General features: G+C 45.1%; 1 protein-coding gene across 8 annotated transcripts in view; it reads left to right on the top strand.

The window, feature by feature from the left end:
- The window catches only part of ccdc146 (coiled-coil domain containing 146), a 145,422-nt gene that overhangs the window by 22,226 nt on the left and 104,014 nt on the right, over positions 1-19,182 (top strand). The window contains exons 1-2 of one of the 8 annotated variants that reach the window (XM_068059247.1): positions 1,295-1,309; positions 18,817-18,989. The exons of 5 other annotated variants lie outside the window; for them this stretch is intronic. In XM_068059247.1, coding sequence (XP_067915348.1) covers positions 18,987-18,989 — 3 coding nt within the window. In that variant the 5' untranslated portion in view covers positions 1,295-1,309; positions 18,817-18,986. Of the gene's footprint in view, positions 1-1,294; positions 1,310-18,367; positions 18,447-18,816; positions 18,990-19,182 lie in introns of those variants that run through there. 2 more of the 8 variants (XM_068059245.1, XM_068059244.1) reach the window with 2 other exon arrangements.

Here is a 19,182-nt window from a genome sequence, read left to right as displayed (position 1 = left end):
GTATGAGTCCTAACTGATAGATTGTTGGTGGATGAGAGATAGGAGTATGGTGAATTGAGCAGTGTCTGAGGCTAGTGCTGCAGTGGTAGGATATGGCATTTGAAGCTGCAATTTCTCATGTTAACCATTCGTGTGAGGTTATTGAAGTACGTGTGGCACTGCATCCTTGGGGCTTGACTCATGGCATTGGCCTGTGCAGCTATCTGCTCCCACTGCCTTCTGTTGATACAGGATATATCTCCTTCTTTGCACCGACTCTACCAAGGTCTCCAGTGTATCATCTGAAAAGCTTGGAGCCTGCTCTCTCCCATGTTGTGCCATTATTTCTTTCCCAGGTCAGATTCAGCTCACAAAGGACTCCAGGCACCTTCGCCAGTCACAATGCACCTCCCCTTTAAAGTGGAGCAGGCTAGCTTTAACTGGTGCTTGTCACTCACAGTATTGGTCCCCTGCTAGGCCTCCAGCCAATAAACAGCACGTTTAATGCTGGCTGGTCGCTGCAATCATGGAAAACAACTGGCAGCACAATGGGCATGGGTTAACCGTGCATTAAAATAACCCTCCACTCGGTTTCGGGAGGCTATCCGATTTAACCCCTATAGTGTTTTGCCTTTTCAAGAAATGCACAACATTACAGGCATGTTCCATTTTTAGCAGCAATCTTCTTTATCTCTTTCAACAGAGGCCATCAATGTCAATCCAGAACTTTTTGTAGGGAGGAGAAAAAAATGTGCAAGCTATTTAGTATTATTCCCCTCGAATGCTTACAAACCTAACTGGTAAGAGGGTGAGAAGCTGCATACTCCCAAGAGTCTGTCAATGTAGCTCTGTAACTGCTTTCTTGGACATGCATGAAAACAACCTGAGGTGATATCTCTCCAAATTATTTAATTTTAATTAACCTTTTTCTCTCTGTAGAAAAGTGCCTGCCTTCAACATGGTACAACCCTCAGTGTTGCAACTGAGATCACATTAGTAGAATTGTTGGCACAGTATGGAACAGAGCGAGTTGAGGGCTAGGTACTTAATGGTAGATTTTACAAATTTGTTCTCCCAGCATTGAGCTTCATGGACTCTGAGCGCATATCAGGAATTCAGGTGCAAAGGTCAGTGAGTACTGCAGAATTTCTATCTGTTAATTTTAATGGTCAGAAAATTCTGTGAGGCCTCCTAACTTTTCATGCCCAAATTCTACCCTATAGATCATTAAAGCTAAGTGTACAGATAAGAGGATAATGAGCTGCAGGATGTTATATATCGGGGCACAGACTACAACAGCAAGCAATGTTGAATTTGTTCAAGACTTTGGGTGAGTCACAGTTGAAACATTAGGCTGAATTTTATGGAGGTGGCAGGAGTCCTGACGCCAGGCCAGAAAGACAGCGGGGGGAGCCAGTCCGCAGCTGTTTGGGGGACCTCCAGCCGCATTTTATAGCGCTCAGGCAGTTAAATACCTGGCGACGGTGTTATCTCACCTCTAAGCGCTGCCTGCCAATCAGAGGGCTGACAATTCAGCAGTGCCACCAGGAACAGTGTCTACTGCTGGGACTGCACCCAGCTAGAAGAGGCAACATGGACACCGGACTTGGAAGCATGTAAGTAGGGGTGGGTTTGCTAAGGGCAGGCAGGCAAGCACTGGCAAGGGGTGGGGTGCGGGTATGAGGAGGGCAAGTGGGGTGTGTTGACACATGGGCAGCTTTTTCCGCCGGGGGGCCTCCATGTTCCACAGATTGCCCAAGCTCTCAGGGAGGCTGCTTTGTTATGCTGGACGGTATCCCCATGTGGCGGGGCGAGGTAAAATACCAGAGACAGCAGGAAAAGGCCCTTAAGTGGCCACTTAACAGCATCAATTGGCCTCTGGGCGGGAAGGCCTGTCCTTGACCTTCCCTGCCCTGACACAATTCAGTGGCATCGGGCACCCCAACCCCAGCCTTCCCTTGCCATTTTATGGCCCCCCCCTCCCCCCGCAATCCCTAGAGGGCTGATAAAATTCAGCCCATTGTGTGCAGTTCTGGACACTGCATTGTACAAAGAATATTAGATCCATAGAAATAGTACAGTAAAGATTTGCTAGAACAATACCAGGAAGGACAGGTTATACTTAACAAGAGCTTGCATTTATATAGTGCCTTTACTGCAGTGAAATGTCCCAAGCCGCTTTACAGGAGTGTAATCAGAAAAATTGACATTGAGTCAACAAAGGAGATATTATGTCCGCCTACTATAAGCTTACTCAAAGAGGTAGGTTTTAAGGAACATCTTATAGGAGGAGAGAAAGGTGGAGAGGTTTAGTGAGAGAAGTCCAATTAAGAAAGCAGCTGAGAGTACTCGCTATTCATTAGGAATTTCCCTGAGATTGATTCCACTCCCTCAATTGATGCTGTGTACTTGCCTTGGTTTCATTGGCAAGGAAGCTGGGAAACCTATGGCCCCGACCTTGAACTCAAGTGTGTTAAATTATCATTTTAATTGAGTGATTAACACATGGCATTGTTAACCTGCCTCTCCTGAGGGGTTGTGCGCGTGCAGCCTAACGCGCTCAAGTGAAATGCAGAAGTTGGTGAGTTGGAACTGGCTTCCCTATGCACTTTCAATTTCAATTTGCACCAAAATCCACGCACACCAGATTAAAATTCATCCCAGAGACCCTGTACTATATTGTATTGTTGTGCAGTATAACAGCATCAATTATTATATTATAAGCTTTGTTAAAAATATAATAAAAATATAAAAAATAACATAATACTCCTCATGAATATTTACGGTAAATATTGTTGAAGTTAAAAATGATCAATTCACATCTGTTAGGCTGTCTATGGTAGCAAGTGTCAGTTTCTCAATACAGTAACTACTTGCACTCTATGATCCCTGATAGGAAGCATGTTACTAATAGACAAATCCCATGACATATCGTGTTAGTTTGACACCCAATTCTACAATACTTTTTCAGATAGATTCCAAAGCTAACATTTTAAAAAGGTTCTATTGGATTAATAAAACCATGCTGTAATTTACTTTTTATACCATGCAGGGTATTTGGTTGGGGTGGGGTAAATATTATGGGGGGAATTTTATTCCATCCCCCATGTCTGATCTGGAGGCGGGATGGTGGTGGAGGGGATCCCCGCCAACTTCACGGCTCCACCCAAATTAAGTCCGGGGTGGGAAGGCCTGCGAATGGCATTCCCTCCTCACCGTCAATTCCCTCCCCATCTCGCTGTCGCTGGAATTATCCCAGCAGCGGGCAGGCCTTTCGCCACGAGGAGTGCAACAAGCAAACCAGAATGGATTGCTTTCCATTGGGGGGGACGAGGGGGGTTCCCTCATTAAAAGGCACTTAGTGCCTGATCAAGGGTCCTAGCATTGGGAAGGGGAGGCCTGCTGAGAGCCACCCCCTGCCCTTGCTGCCGATCCCCCTACCCGCATCCCTCACCCTGTAAAACCCCTCGCACCCTGACTTACCTGTGGCCTGGGTCCAGCACCTCCAGTGTGTCCATTACTGGCAGCAGGCACTGCCTCCGCAGTGGCGCTGCTCAGTTAAAGAGCAGCCGACCTCTAATTGGCCAACAGCTCCCAGCAGGCGGGACTTCCATTGCTGGGGTCCTTGATCCAGGGGAAGGCCTGTCGCTGTCCACAAGTGCCTAATTGGCACTTGATCCAGTGGGCCTTTCCCAGAGGAAAGCCGAAGCTTTTGCCAGTGATAGAGATCCCCGCCCCCAAGCCAAAATCCCTGCCTATGTTATACTGTCTGAAAGATTTGTGCTTTTTGATTCCTCTTTCCCAGGTTCTGTGTAATATTTATATGACTGAGAGGGAAGACAAGTAACTTGGTTCTTAGATCCGTACTGTTGTGACTATGTAACTGACAGCTGAGAAATACACAAGTCTGAATTGACAGAACTGATGGCTTAATTTCTTCTTGTATCTGCTTGTTACCTCCTTCAGGAGAGTTTCCAAGTGCAACCAGAAACTCTGTAATCTTGGAGAAACATGGGTGCAAATGTACAACTTACCGTGCCCTGCACAAAATAAACTAATTACTTAATGGGTTAATTCTCACCCAGTCATCAATTCACTAAACTACATTTAGAATTTTTTCCATATGTTTCAAAACGAGAAAACATATGGGGAACTATCTACTTTCAGGCCTTCAAATATTTCTTGAAACTAGCTGTTTTCTGTCTTTATGCATGACAATTAAATGTGATGACATTCATTTAAGGAAGAAACCCTCCCCCACCCTCCCCCACCCTGCCCCATGATTTACTGAGGGATCTCAAAACAGAAACTCTTACGCATCTGGAACAATTAACAGAACAAATACAAACCATCTGATACAAATTTTCTGGCTTGAAGAAAATGTTGCTATGGTTTTCTCTACAAACAAAACAATTTAATATTGCCTGACTTTAACTGTAAGCTGAAAGATGTTTATTGAAATAATGGTATAGATTTTCAAAATTGGGGTTACAGCTGCCTGTTGAATTAAGTGGAAATGAAAATTGGGTAGTTTCCGTAAAAGGCAGCTAGTTGATTCACAACACCAGCTTTACACCTGGGTGACAAAGTTGAAAATCTACCCCAATGTGTTACTTCATTGAACCTTTTAATTACAGTGCTTTAAATCTCACTACTGAACACAAAGTAATTGGTATTGCATCCTGGAATGCGTCAGAATCTCAAGTGCAATGATATGATTGAATTACCAGTTATTGATTTACTGCAGGTATGAATTAAATCCCAAAATGGCCTCTAAACTTCACATTCTTTGTAAGGGACTCAAACTTCGCTTTTATTTTGGAGCCATTCACTGTTGTTTGTTTTTAAAATAATTCAGAGAATGCTGTTTTGTTTACACATTCTTCCATCCTCCCTGCATACTTCTTAAAAACATATTTTAAATCCTCTCTTTCTCACTTTCATTTGGCCCCTCCCCATCAGATAACTCTGTAGTCTTGTGAAAACTATGATAATTTAAAGATAGCCTCTTATTAGTTATTTATTGTACACAGAAATATTAATTCAAGAAACAGGCCTATACAAATATGGTCATTTTTGAAATATGCTGGGAAACACCCAGGCTGACTGTTCGCCTTTTTATTTCTCATCAGTCAAAGAGCCAGAAGTTTTGGGAAGGTATGTTTCTAGAATGAAGACCTAATTTTGGGAAAATGCCAGTTCAGTCCTTTAATGAACATAAATCTAAATATTTAGACCTGCACATGAGCTATTTTCAGTCCTTTGTATTATTATTTGGCATTCAGCAATTTTGCTGAACCCTTTTATGGAAATATATGTTCCATGTTCTTCACTCAAAAAATACTTACGTTTTATTCATTATACAAAGTACTGAAAATAGTTCAAGTGCAGGTCTCAATATTTAGATTTATGTTCATTAAAGAATTGAACTGGCATTTTCCCAAAGCTCTTCATTCTAGAAACATACCTTGCCAAAACTTCTGGCTCTTTGATTTCTTTTTTCCTTTCCTTTTTGGCCTCCTTGACTGGAGGTACAATGGGTAAGCGCCTAGAGGTGGTCAGTGGTTTGTGGAGCAGAGCCTGGAGTGGCTAGAAAGGCCAATTCTAGAGTGACAGACTCTTCCACAGACTCTGCAGGTAAAGTTGGTTGTCAGGGCTGTTACACAGTTGGCTCTCTCCATTACACTGCTGTCTCTTTTCCTGCCAGCTGCTGAGTCTCTTTGACTCGCCTCTCTTCAGCCCCGCCTTTATAGCTGTCCGCCAGCACTAGCGATCGCTGGCAACTGGCTCCCATGACTTGTGGTCAATGTCACAAGACTTCATGTCGCGTTTGCAAATGTCTTTAAAGCGGAGACATGGGCGGCCAGTGGGTCTAATACCAGTGATGAGCCCGCTGTTCATTACGTCCTTGGGGATCCTACCATCTTTCATGCGACTCACATGGCTAAGCCATCTCCAGCGCTGGTGGCTCAGTAGGGCATACATACTGGGGATGTTGGCTGCCTCGAGGACTTCTGCATTGGAGATGCGGTCCTGCCACCTGATGCCAAGAATTTATTTATTTTTATTTATATAGAGATACAGCACTGAAACAGGCCCTTCGGCCCACCGAGTCTGTGCCGACCAACAACCACCCATTTATACTAACCCTACAGGAATCCCATATTCCCTATCACCTACCTACACTTGGGGCAATTTACAACAGCCAATTTACCTATCACCTGCAAGTCTTTGGCTGTGGGAGGAAACCAGAGCACCCGGCGAAAACCCACGTGGTCACAGGAAGAACTTGCAAACTCCGCACAGGCAGAATTGAACCCGGGTCCCTGGAGCTGTGAGGCTGCGGTGCTAACCACTGCGAAGATGGAATGCGTTGAGACGTCACTCTTGTCTGACATACGTTGTCCAGGCCTCACTGCCGTAGAGCAAGGTATTGATTGATGGGAAATAAAAAGGCGAACAGTCAGCCTGGGTGTTTCCCAACATATTTCAAAAATGACCATATTTGTACAGGCCTGTTTCTTGAATTAATATTTCTGTGTACAATAAATAACTTTAAGGGGGTGTTGTAATTAGGCTTAAAATTTGATAAGGCCTATTAGCGGGCACGAGGATCGTGATGCGCGATTGCCCCATGCCAGATGGAAGTGATGCAAGCAGAACACAAACTTCAAAATGCCTGCTGATCTCCACGAATGTGGTGTGCAGTCTAGTGCTAAATGCGCTGCTAAGTGGCTGCACGTTAATATGAGACTCGAACCAATTAAAACTGGACTGCACTTCCTAAGGTCACCCTGTGCCCCTTAAAGGAGAGGTTCATTCTGGCTGCAACAAGTGTTGGAAGTGGATGGGAAAGACTTTCTAAGCAGCAAGAAACCAGAGCATTGGAGCAGTAGGCGAGAGAGCAGGCTCCTAGGTTCTCCGATGCAGTGCTGGAGGCCTTAGTGCAGGAGGTGGAAAGGAGGAGAGAGATCATCTTTCTGCAGGAAGCGAGCCAGGCATACACAATGAAGACTGTGGGAGTAGATAGCCATGGAGATCATTGCAAGGAGTCTGACTCCGAGGACCTGGATATAGTGCCATAAAAAGGTTAATAACCTCACAAGAGGTTAAAGTCAGCAGTGACTGCATCTTCAAACACCATCTCCAACCAAGCACCCCACCAACCTCACACACTGCTCAATATGAACACCCAATCACTCACCCATCAACAATCTCTAGCAATCAGGACTCATGTCTAGCATTCATATGCTTCACCTCACTGTCACAAACTTACCACTGCTGCAAGCCTCTCATCCACATCACGCAGCTTCCACATTCTTCCAGCTAGTCAGCTATGACAGACACATCATCCAAACAGATTGCAACACACTTATCGATACTGTTCCCTCTCTCTTGCCAGACAAGGTGACACAACAGGAGAGGGCAGGAAAGAACCAGCAGTGGACAGACACAGCTTCCCATCCTCACCCTTTGCTCGGCGTTATTGACGTAGTCATCACTGAGGCCATAGCAACCAGCATCGCTGAATCCATCCAGGATGGTATGTCCCTGCCTTATGCATCTTCTGAAATCTCACGACCCTCATCCCGCAATCTGGTATAATATATATGCAGCAGATGGTGTCACCATGCACCTCTATCTTTCCACCTACACCCTCTTCCCTCACTCCAACCCTCTTCTTGTGCACTTGTGCTTTCAGATACCTAAGACCTGCCACCTGGCCAGCCAGTGGTGCCTGAGGATACGAACATACAAATTAGCAGCAGGAGTAGGCCACTCGGCCCTTTGAGCCTGCTCCGCCATTCAATAAGTTTCATGGCTGAACTGATTACTCCACATTTCCACATACCCCCGATAACCTTCCACCCCCCTCCTTATTTATCAAGAATCTATCCACCTCTGCCTTAAAAATATTCAAAGACTCTGCTTCTACCACCTTTCAAGGAAGAGAATTCCAAAAACTCTCAACTCTGAGAAAAAAATTTCTCATCTCTTCATCTCTGTCTTAAATGGGCGACCCCTTATTTTTAAACAGTGACTCCTAGTTCTAGATCCTTTCCACATCTACCTGTGATAGACCCCTCAGAATCTTATATGTTTCAGTCAATACAAGCCTAGCCTGTCCAGTCTTTCCTCGTAAGACAGCCTGCCCATTCCAAGTTTGAGTCTAGTAAACCTTCTCTGTACTGCCTGCAACGCATTTACATCCTTCCTTAAATAAGGAGACCAGTACTGTACACAGTACTCCAGATATGGTCTCACCAATGTCCTGTATAGCTGAAGCATAACCTCCCTACTTTTGTATTCAATTCCCATCGCGATAACATGCTGTACCTGCATACTAACCTTTTGCGATTCATGCACTAGGACACCCAGATCACCCTGCATCTCAGAGCTCTGCAATCCTTCACCATTTAGATAATATGCTTTTTTATTCTTCCTGCCAAAGTGGACAATTTCCCACTTTCCCACATTATGCTCCATTTGCCAGGTCTTTGCTCACTCACTTAACCTATCTATATCCCTTTGTAGCCCCCTTATGTCCTCTTCACAAGTTACTTTCCTACCTATCTTCGTGTCATCAGTAAAGTTAGCAACCATACCTTCGGTCCCTTCATCTAAGTCATTTATATAAATTGTAAAAAGTTGAGGCCCCAGCATAGATCCCTGTGGCACACCACTCGTTACATCTTGCCAACCAGAAAATTGCCCATTTATGCCTACTTTCTGGTTCCTGTTATTGAGCCAATCTTCTATCCATGCCAATATGTTACCCCTACACCATGAGCTTTCATTTTCTGCAATAACCTTTTCAGTCATAGTCATAATGTTATACAGCACAGAAACAGGCCCCCTTTGCCCATCGTGTCTGTGCCAGCCATCAAGCACCTAACTATTCCAGTCCCATTTTCCGGCACTTGGCCTGTAGCCTTGTATGCTAAGGCATTTCAAGTGCTCATCTAAATACTTCTTAAATGTTGTGAGGGTTCCTGCCTCTACCACCACTTCAGGCAGTGCATTGCAGAATCCAATCACCCTCTGGGTGAAAAAGTTTTCCCTCAAATCCCCTTTAAACCTCCTGCCCCCTACCTTAAATCTATGCCCCCTGGTTATTGACCCCTCCGCAAAGGGAAAAAGTCCCTTCCTATCTAACCTATCAATGTCCCTCATAATTTTGTATACCTCAATCATGTCCTCCCTCATCCTTCTCTGTTCTAAGGAAAACAACCCTAGCCTTTTCAGTCTCTCTTCATAGCTAAAATGCTTCAGCCCAGACAACATTTCGGTGAATCTCCTTTGCACCCTCTCCAATGCAATCACATCCTTCCTATAGTGTGGTGACCAGAACTGTACACAGTACGCCAGCTGTGGCCTAACTAGCGTTTTAAACAGCTCCATCATAACCTCCCTGCTCTTATATTCTATGCCTCGGCTAATAAAGGCAAGTATTCCATATGCCTTCCTAACCACCTTATCTACCTGTGCTGCTGCCTTCAGTGATCTATGGACAAGTACACCAAGGTCCCTCTGACCTTCTGTACTTCCTAGGGTCCTACCATCCATTGTATATTCCCTTGCCTTGTGAGTCCTCCCAAAATGCATCACCTCACACTTCTCAGGATTAAATTCCATTTGGCACTACTCCACCCATCTTACCAGCCCATCTATATCATCCTGTAATCTAAGGCTTTCCTCCTCACTATTTACAACACCACCAATTTTCATGTCATCTGCGAACTTACTTATCATACCTCCTATCTTCATGTCTAAATCATTAATGTAGACTACAAACAGCAAGGGTCTCAGCACCGATCCACTCGCAAAACCAACCCTTGACCATTACCCCATGTTTCCAATTTGCCAAATTGGCCTGGATCCAATGGGCTCTTACCTTCTTAACCAATCTCCCATGCGGGGCCTTATCAAAAGCCTTACTGAAGTCCATGTAGACTACATCAACTGCCTTACCCTAATCTACACATCTAATCACCTCCTCGAAAAATTCAATCAAGTTAGTTAGACACGATCTCCCCCTGACAAGGCTGTGCGGACTATCCCTGATTAGTCCCTGCCTCTCCAAGTGGAGATTAATCCTGTCCCTCAGAATTGTTTCCAATAGTTTCCCAATCATTGATGTTAGACTCACCAGCCTGTAATTTCCTGGTCTATCTCTGCTACCCTTCTTGAATAATGGCACCACATTCGCTGTCCTCCAGTCCTCTGGCACCTCTCCTGTGGCCAGAGAGGATCTGAAAATTTATGTCAGGGCCCCTGCTATCACCTCCCTTGCCTCACACAACAGCCTGGGATACATCTCATCTCGGCCTGGGGATTTATCCACTTTTGAGCCCGCTAAAGCATCTAATACTTCCTCCCTTTCAATGTTAGTATGTTCAAATATATCACAATCCCCCCTCCCTGATCTCTACAGCTGCATCATCGTTCTCCACTGTGAAAACAGATGAAAAGTAATCATTTAAAACCTCACCTATGTCCTCCGGCTCCACACCCAGATTGCCAGTTTGGTCCCTAATCTTTCCCTGGTTATCCTCTTGCCCTTAATATACTTATAAAATGCCTTAGGATTTTCCTTTATATTGACCGCCAGTCTTTTTTCATGTCCCCTCTTCACTCTCCTAATTACTTTTTTAAGTACCCCCCCTACACTTTCTGTACTCCTCTAATGCCTCCGCTGTTTTCAGTGCTCCGAATCTGCCTTAAGCCTCCTTTTTTTTCCCTGATCTATATCCCTGGGCATCCAGGGTTCCCTGGACTTGATGGTCCTACCCTTGACCTTAATGGGAACATATTGACCCTGAACACTCACCATTTTCTCTTTGAATGCCTCCCACTGGACTGATGTAGACTTTCCTACATGTAGCTGCTCCCAGCCCACTTTGGCCAGATCCTGTTTTATCAAATTGAAATCGGCCTTCCCCCAATTCAGTACCTTTATTTCTGGCCCGTCTTTGTCCATTTCCATAACTACCTTAAATCTTACAAAGTTATGGTCACTATCCCCGAAATGCTCCCCCACTGATACTTCTACCACTTGTCCAGCTTCATTCCCTAGGATTAGGTCCTGTACTGCCCCTTCTGTTGTAGGACTTTCTACATACTGGCTCAAAAAGCTCTCCTGTATGCATTTTAAGAATTCCTCCCCCTTTAAGCCGTTTGCACTAAGACTATCCCAGTTGATATTGGGTAAGTTGAAATCCCCTCCTGTTATTACCCTATTATTTTTACACCTGTCTGATATTTGCCTACATATCTGTTCCTCTATCTCTCCCTGACTGTTTGGAGGCCTGTAGTACACGCCCAGCCAAGTGATTGCCCCCCTTTTGTTCTTAAGTTCTACCCATATGGCCTCATTTGAGGAACCTTCTAAGATATCATCCCTCCTTACTGCAGTAATTGACTCCTTGATCAACAGTGCAATACCACCTCCTCTTTTATCCCCTCCCCTATCATGCCTGAAGATTCTTTACCCTGGAATACTGAGTTGCCAGGCCTGCCTCTCCCTTAGCCATGTCTTTGTGATAGCAATAATATCATAATCCCATGTGCTAATCAATGCCCTCAATTCATCTGCCTTATTAGTAAGACTCCTTGCATTCAAGTATATGCAATCCAGCTTTGCATTTTTCACTTGTGCATTAACAGGTCTATATTTGCTTTGATGTGGCACCTTATCAAATGTCTTTTGGAAATCTAAGTACAGTACATCCACCGGTCCCCCTTTATCCACAGCACATGTAACTCCCTCAAAGAACTCCAATAAATTGGTTAAACATGATTTCCCTTCCATAAAACCATGTTGACTCTGCCTGATTACCTTGTATTTTTCTAAATGCCCTGCTATATCATCTTAAATAATAGCTTCTAACATTTTCCCTAAGACAGATGTTAAGCTAACTGGCCTATAGTTCCCTGCTTTGTGTCTACCTCCCTTTTTGAATAACAAAGCACATGCGTAGCTACATCTTGCCAGGACTAAGTGGCGCGTGCGCAGGATAACGTTATCGCGCGGCCCCAATGTCATCGCATATCTGCGCTTGGTCCATCTTCACACATGCGCGATAAAGCCACGTCGGGTATCCAGCCCCCGCTCGGCTGGAGGAAGCAACTGAATGGGAGACTGAGGCTGGAGCTCGATCCCCGTCCTGGCGCTTCCTCCTCTCAGCCGCTCGCTCCAGACCTCGCTGCTCTCCCCTGGCCGATTGTTCCTCTCTTCACACCACCCCGTTCTCCGGCCGCTCGCTCACACCTTCCCCCCGCCCCCACCTCCTACCGCTAGCTCCAGGCCGCGCTGCTTCCCTCCTCTCAGCCACCACCTCCTATGTCACCCCTTGCGGCCCGCCTTGCTGCTTCGGGCGGCGCTTGGAGACTGATCAAACGTAGGAGCGAGTGACTGAGAGAAGGAAAGCGGTGCGGCCTAGAGCTAGCGGCTGGAGCATGGTGGGGGGGGATGCGGGGAGCGAGTGAGCGACTGACCGGAGAACGGGGGTGGCGATAGCGGGAAACAATCAGCCATGGGAGTGGGGGGAGAGCAGCGAGGCCTGGAGCAAGCGGCTGAGTGGGGCGGGGTGGGGGGAAGTGGCCGGTGGGGAGGAGGGGCAGAAAACGAGTTGCCGAGGGGGGGAGCGCGGCCAGTAGGCTGGGAGCGAGTGACGGGGATCAATTCACTATCTTCCAATGGAAATTCAATCATAAAATTCCTTTTGTATTTAATAGGATTACTGGAATATTAAATGGATCTGAGGATTGTAATTTTCTTGAGTTCCTCCCTCCCTTCCATTTCCTGATTTACAGCAAATACTGGGATGTTACTCGTATCCTCAGTAGTTGAGACCGATGCAAAATATCTAATAGCATATTACTGGGCTTCAATCCAACTTAATGTAAGGTTAGTTTGCTGGAACATCTAGCCATAAACATTTCCTGTGATAAATTGAGCAGCGCCATCTTTCATCCTGGCAGCTGCCTGAACGTTGCAGACACTGATGTTCCAGTTGAAGAGCCTGCATTTGTGCATGTGCAAGTACTGCGCCACCTAGTGGTTGCATTGTCAGCAAACACAGCCTTTGAATAAAGGAGTTACATTTGCTATTTTCCAATCTAATGGAACCTTCCCCAACTCTAGGGAAGTTTGGAAAATTAAAACTAACGCATCAACTATCTCACTAGTCACTTCTTTTAATACCCTAGGATGAAGTCCATCAGGACCCAGGGACTTGTGAGCCCGCAGCTCCAAGAATTTGTTCAGTACCACTTCCCTGGTGATTGTCATTTTCTTGAGTTCCTCCCTCCCTTCCATTTCCTGACTTACAGCAAATACTGGGATGTTACTTGTATCCTCAATAGTGAAGACCGATGCAAAATATCTGTTCAATTCATTTGCCATCTCCTTGTTCTTCATTATTAATTCCCCAGACTCACTTTCTACAGGACCAACGCTCATTTTGTTAACTCTTTACTTTTTAAAATATCTATAGAAACTCTTACTATCTTACTTTATATTTCTAGCTAGCTTTCTCTTGTATTAATTCTACCTTCCTTATCAATCTTTTAGTCACGCTTTGCAGGAAGACCCAGAGGAAGAGCACACCTCTAAGGAAGAACAGTCACTTGATCTGACACATTCAGCCACCAGCTCAGATACTGGCACTGCCCGTACCTTAGCGGATGGTATAGAGGCAGGGTATGCACCTGGTGAGTCACCGAACACGAGTGGGCTGCAGTAAGCCCAGAGGAAAAGGATAGCATGTGTGCCAGCACCATTGGGGGTGGGGGCAAGGTTGCACACATGTTCTGTTGTAGAGAACTCAGATGAGGACTTTGATGGGGCGGCACACAGGAGAACGTTGATGGGCATGCTTGGTGCATTGACAAGCCTGTCAAAGAACCAGTTGCCACTGTCAAGGAGCAGGGAGGAGCCTGGGTACAACTTGACAGAGGGTTTCACACACAGCTTGGAACCAATGTTCCCTGTAAGCCGTGCAGCAACCCAAAAGACCCCGCACAACTCGACCCCTTTAAGTTGCCATGCAAAAAACTTTAAAGAGGCCATGCCGTTAAATAAATCACCAATGCACTCCAATGGGAACATTGCTTCGAACCCATCCTTTCCAGCATAGAAGTGGTTGCCAATTCCATGATAACACTTATGGACCCAGCCGTGATCCAGCGTCTGATGGCCCACATTTCAGCTTCCATTGCAGCAGAGGCATAGTCCGTCCAATGTTTGAGTCCTGCAGTGGAAGCTCAAACTGAGGTCATGAGATCGCTGCTTGTTGCCTTGCAACAATCCCAGATGGGTGCCATGCAGGCTCAGACAGCTGCCATCATGGCTGTGGATTACAGTGCTCAAAGGGGTTTGCAGGATATCACAACAGTCCAACAATCTGCACTGCAACAGGTTACCAGGATTGTCGAGGCGCTGCCCCGGTGGAGTGGCAATTTACTCCTATCCTTACTACCACCTATCATGAAAAATATGCTGCAAAACAAATGGTTTAAATCTCTGTGTTAGAGTTTGCAATAGTTGTTAATGGTACTATTGACGATAAAGTTGCTATGCTGACAAATGCCAAACTTGTACAAATAACCATTTTTAAAATAGTCGTATTAGGAATAATAATAGTTTAAGGGAATGGAAACATGCTTGTGTGATGTTTTGGCGAGTAATTGGCCGTTACATCTCTTGTACTTCCGCACATTTACACACGAATTTCAGGTAGTTATATGCATTAGTACGACCCAGTCAACCATGGAATTGTGTCCTGGCTTAGTTGTACAGGCTATTTACACAATATTAATGGGCTGCTGCCGTTACAGCTGGCATAAAAAAATTAAAGGAAATTCAGAACTGCCAAAAATGTACAGTGTTACTACAGTGAACAAAATCCATTTAGTACTACTGAAAAGACTGCAGCATAGTCACATTTCATCATCATGTTGGTGGGTAGTGAGGTTCTTTTCATCAGGAATTAATATTTTAGGACCACAATGAAAAATGTGTTCTAGTTTTTTTTTTAGAGTCCTAATGATAGAGCAGAATGAAACATAGTGCACGGTTAAATTTTCCAACATTGCTGTAAATTACATTTGGAGTTGTGCTGAGTTTCAATTGCAGACAAATGGACAATAGGAAAAGGCTTTCTGATGGGGTGACTTCCATCCACCATAGGGATGTTCCCTGAACAACTTTTTACCTGTTATCCGCAGGCTGGAAACATGGTCCCCAACGTCTGCCAGCTGGTTGTACTGAACTGGAACAGGAAACTTGGTGAAGCAGGTCTTGGAGACTGCTTCAGGAAAAAGGAGGAGGCTCCATTCTGCCTTGAAAATGGTTGAATTAAAAAAAAAATCTTGCTGCTGCTTCTGGGGCCTCTTCATGATTATGCTTTGAGTGAATTGCAAGGACCCATCTCCAAAAAACCTTTTGAGTTCCCCCACTGCTGATCTTTGAACGCTAGTCGCCAAGACTTAACAGACAGCCCGTTGAGTATGGTATCCGCAGGCCAAATACCTGAAGAAGCAGCAGAAGCTATGGGTAGAAGTTTATCTAAACAGACCCGCTTGCAGCGGGGTGGGACTCATTTGTCATTGAAGTGGCTTTTCCATGATTCTTTAACTCAACCACAGCATTGGCATCCCACTTCCAGGTTTCCAAACCAAACAGAGAGGGCAGATGGGATAACGTGCCAAATCTGTCAAAGGAAAGATTTTTTAGTTAAAGGGATCCCAATAGGGGTCAAAATGGCTGAACTGTGCATTGATTCCTGAGGCTTCAGCAACCACAGAAATGGAAAGGAGACCTGGGAAGGTTGCACGCTGCCCTCCCCCGCCCCCTCCTCCCCACCCACTTCTCCTGTCTCTGACTCTTACCTAGAGGTCCTGCTGGGAGGAAGAGACTAATCTCTCAAACCAAGCAGTTACGGATGGAAGTGGCTGCAGAAATGAGCAGCAGAGGAGTGCAGTCCCTTGAACCTGGAGACATTGTCCCAAGAAGTTCAGAAGGTGACTGGCATAACACTTTCAGGAGCCAAGCTTACACTCTGACTTTCCCAGCAGTCTCCTGCACAAAAGCCTTCAGACCAACACACCATGCAGCTCCCCTCATTCTTTTCAAGCACTTCCTCACATCCCTATCTGGACAGCCAATGCTGACTCGCCCTCATCTTTGTGCCATCTCACACTCATGCCTCACAGTCACCCTCCACAAATGCTGCTCTTCCCTCCTCTCCACACAATCCATTTCCCACATTCACAACTTTCTGCTTTCTTTCCTTGCAGGAGAAAAGAGCGCAGAACTCCAGGGTGTGAGAGAATGGGGGGGGTGGTGGACCTCCAGTGACAGTGACCTTGACAACCACTGGCAATGCGTGCCCAACTGGTCCACTGGGAAGGAAGCCTTGTTCCAGGAGGCTGCAGATATCCGTAATGATATGCCGTGAAAGCCTGAGCCTCCTGAGGCACTAGTGCTCACATGTTGAGAGCTGATCTTCTGCCTGCAGACCCTGTGTTGGGGGATTCGCCTTCTTTGAGCTGGACCTCTATGCCCATTGCCTCTGTCCTGTGGGGTGGCATGTGGCAGAGGAAAGGCAGCTGATGCAGCTGCTCGTGTTGCTCCTGGTGCTCTTAGTGTTGCTGCTCCTCTTGTTCCTCATCAAAGATTAAAGGTAGAGCAGCAGAAGTAAAGGCTGACAGCAGAGAAGTGCAAATCAAGGTGAGTGAAGTCTTAGACAGGTGAACTGACTTCCTATAAGTTGGAAATCATCTGTCAACCAGGAAGAGCACGCTCTCAGAAGTGCTGTGAGCAACAGCCTCTCACCTAGGCATGGCTGCAGGTCTTCAGTTTCACTGTTTGAAGGCTTCCCAGCCTGTCAGTTCCACTGAAGAAGAAAGCCCCACTGTGTGCTCGCCTGGTTGATGCTGGAGAGGTCCACACAGCTTGGGAAACACATGAGTGACTGTTAAAGTCAGACATCTGTGTTAAATTCCGAGTTAACTGGGGATTTAAATATTTTAATTACTTCCGACAGCTCCATGGGGGTTCCCCACTTGCCTGCAAACTCGCCTGGGTTAAAGTGTGTGGGATTCTGTCGGATCTTTGACCTAACCCCACTTTTTGGGGCCTTAAACCCAACTGCACCCGAACCTCCCCCACCCCTCCCAACCCCCCTCGCCTTTGGTAGTTAAAATTCTGCCCTGTGTTTCTCTGATTTAAATCTCATTTGTATGCATCTGCACTGCCAACATACGGGTAGCTGCATCTTATGCAACAGGAGAGAAGGGTGGAGAAGGAGGGCATACTGCAGAGTGCATTCCCAACCAGTTTCCAACACTGCCCAGATATGTCCAAGAACCAGGAGAAGGGACTAGATATCTTAAGCCCCTATACAGATTAAGATCATTGATAGCTAATAATACAAAAAGGTAGACCTCATTATTAATTTCCTACCATGGGTTAATGTGTCTGAAATGTCATGATTTGTATTATTTTGCGCATTTGTCTCCTGAAGGATAAACACATTTTGAAGTACTGTATTTCCTGAGTACCATTATTTTATGACCAGCTACATGTTTGTCCGAGCACAAAATGTTCCATTTGTTCAGCTTGAAAATGTCAAAAGTTCATAACATTGCTTTGGCATACTAATGTGAAGAGAAAATTTGTCTCCATGATTTTTTTTGAATTTCAGTACAAAAGAAACTACAAAGAGTATTTTAAGAAAAAAAAAACTCAATCTTTGCTTTACAGGAAGTAACAGCATGACCTGACGTACATGCTGTTGTCATAGAAATTAATGTTTGCGGCATTTGGAATTAATGTTTACATCCTGACATCCAGGATGACTAAGTTTTCCAAAGGAACAGTTGTTAAGGCGAAAGTGACAAATGGTCTCTTGGTTGGTTCTGAACTAGTTGAAAATATAGGATCCACTTGAAAACTAAAATGGGTCATAAATTTGTACATAGCTTTCCATCTTCCAGAATATATTTTGGAATGTTGCAGTGCAATATTGTTTGCATGATGAAGTCATTTCTAGCAATAAAATATTTCAAATTCAAAACAGCTATGTACCATTCTGGGATTTTATTTTACCAAAAGCAACAGTTCTGTAAATTACAAAACATTGGGAAGCCCTATTTTCCAAATTCTGTTTTAAAGTATCGAAGCCCTTAATGAGCATATATAGTTGTCACTTCAAAAATAACTTGCATTCCTTTAATGCTTATTATGTACAGAGACTGAGCACTTTACATGGTGTTCAAAAGCTGAGTGGACACAATGATAGGGAAAAGGGAGGAGGGTTAGGAGTGGCAAAGTAACAGCTGCTGAGGGTGAAGCAGAGATTGAGAAGCAGGATGGTGTTGGAAAACTGGTGGATACATTTACGGACATGCGACTGGAACTGATTACAGAAGTAGAAATGAGAAAGGCCATGGATTTGAAGGTGAGGACAAAAGTCTTAATAAAGTTAACTCTCTGGAACACAGGAAGCCAATGGAGCTTTGAGGATGGTAATACAGGCCATAATGTAGGTGAGGGCACAGGCCATAACATTCTAGATGACTTGTGGTTTATGAATGGTAAACATTGGAAGGCTGACAAGGAGAGTGGTGGTTAAGTCCAGTGACAAGATTATAAAAGCATGCATCAAAATTGTTCTGTTTTCACAGACTGCACATGCGGTGCCCATTTCACATGGACATTAAAGGCCATCCAGATTCTCATGGGTTGAGAACTGATCTTTTAAGTCAAAAGTGTACTTTTTGCTGTCATACTCTGGAAAATTTTGAGGATTTTTTTTTATTCCTTCTTAGGATGTGAGCGTCACTGGCAAGACCAGCATTTGTTGCCCTTGGGAAGGTGGTGGTGAGCTGCCTTCTTAAACTGCTATGGGTGCAGGTACTCCCAGAGTGCTATTAGGGAGGGAATTCCAGGATTATGACCCAGCAACGGTGAAGGAACTGTGATACAGTTCCATGTGAGAATGGTGAGTAACTTGGAAAGGAAATTGCAGGTGGTGATGGTCCCATGCATCTGCTGCCCTTGTCCTTCTAGGTGGCAGTGGTCGCAGGTTTAAAAGGAGCCTTCGTGAGTTGCAGCATTGCAACGTGTGTACGGCTGGTCCAGTTAAGTTTCTGGTCAATGATAACACCCAGGATATTGATGGTGGGGGATTCAGC

The sequence above is a fragment of the Heterodontus francisci genome, chromosome 27 (genome assembly GCF_036365525.1).
Source record: "Heterodontus francisci isolate sHetFra1 chromosome 27, sHetFra1.hap1, whole genome shotgun sequence".
In the NCBI taxonomy this organism is placed as follows: domain Eukaryota; kingdom Metazoa; phylum Chordata; class Chondrichthyes; order Heterodontiformes; family Heterodontidae; genus Heterodontus; species Heterodontus francisci.
Note: the sequence above shows the minus strand (reverse complement) of the source record. Positions and strands in the feature narration are given on the sequence as shown.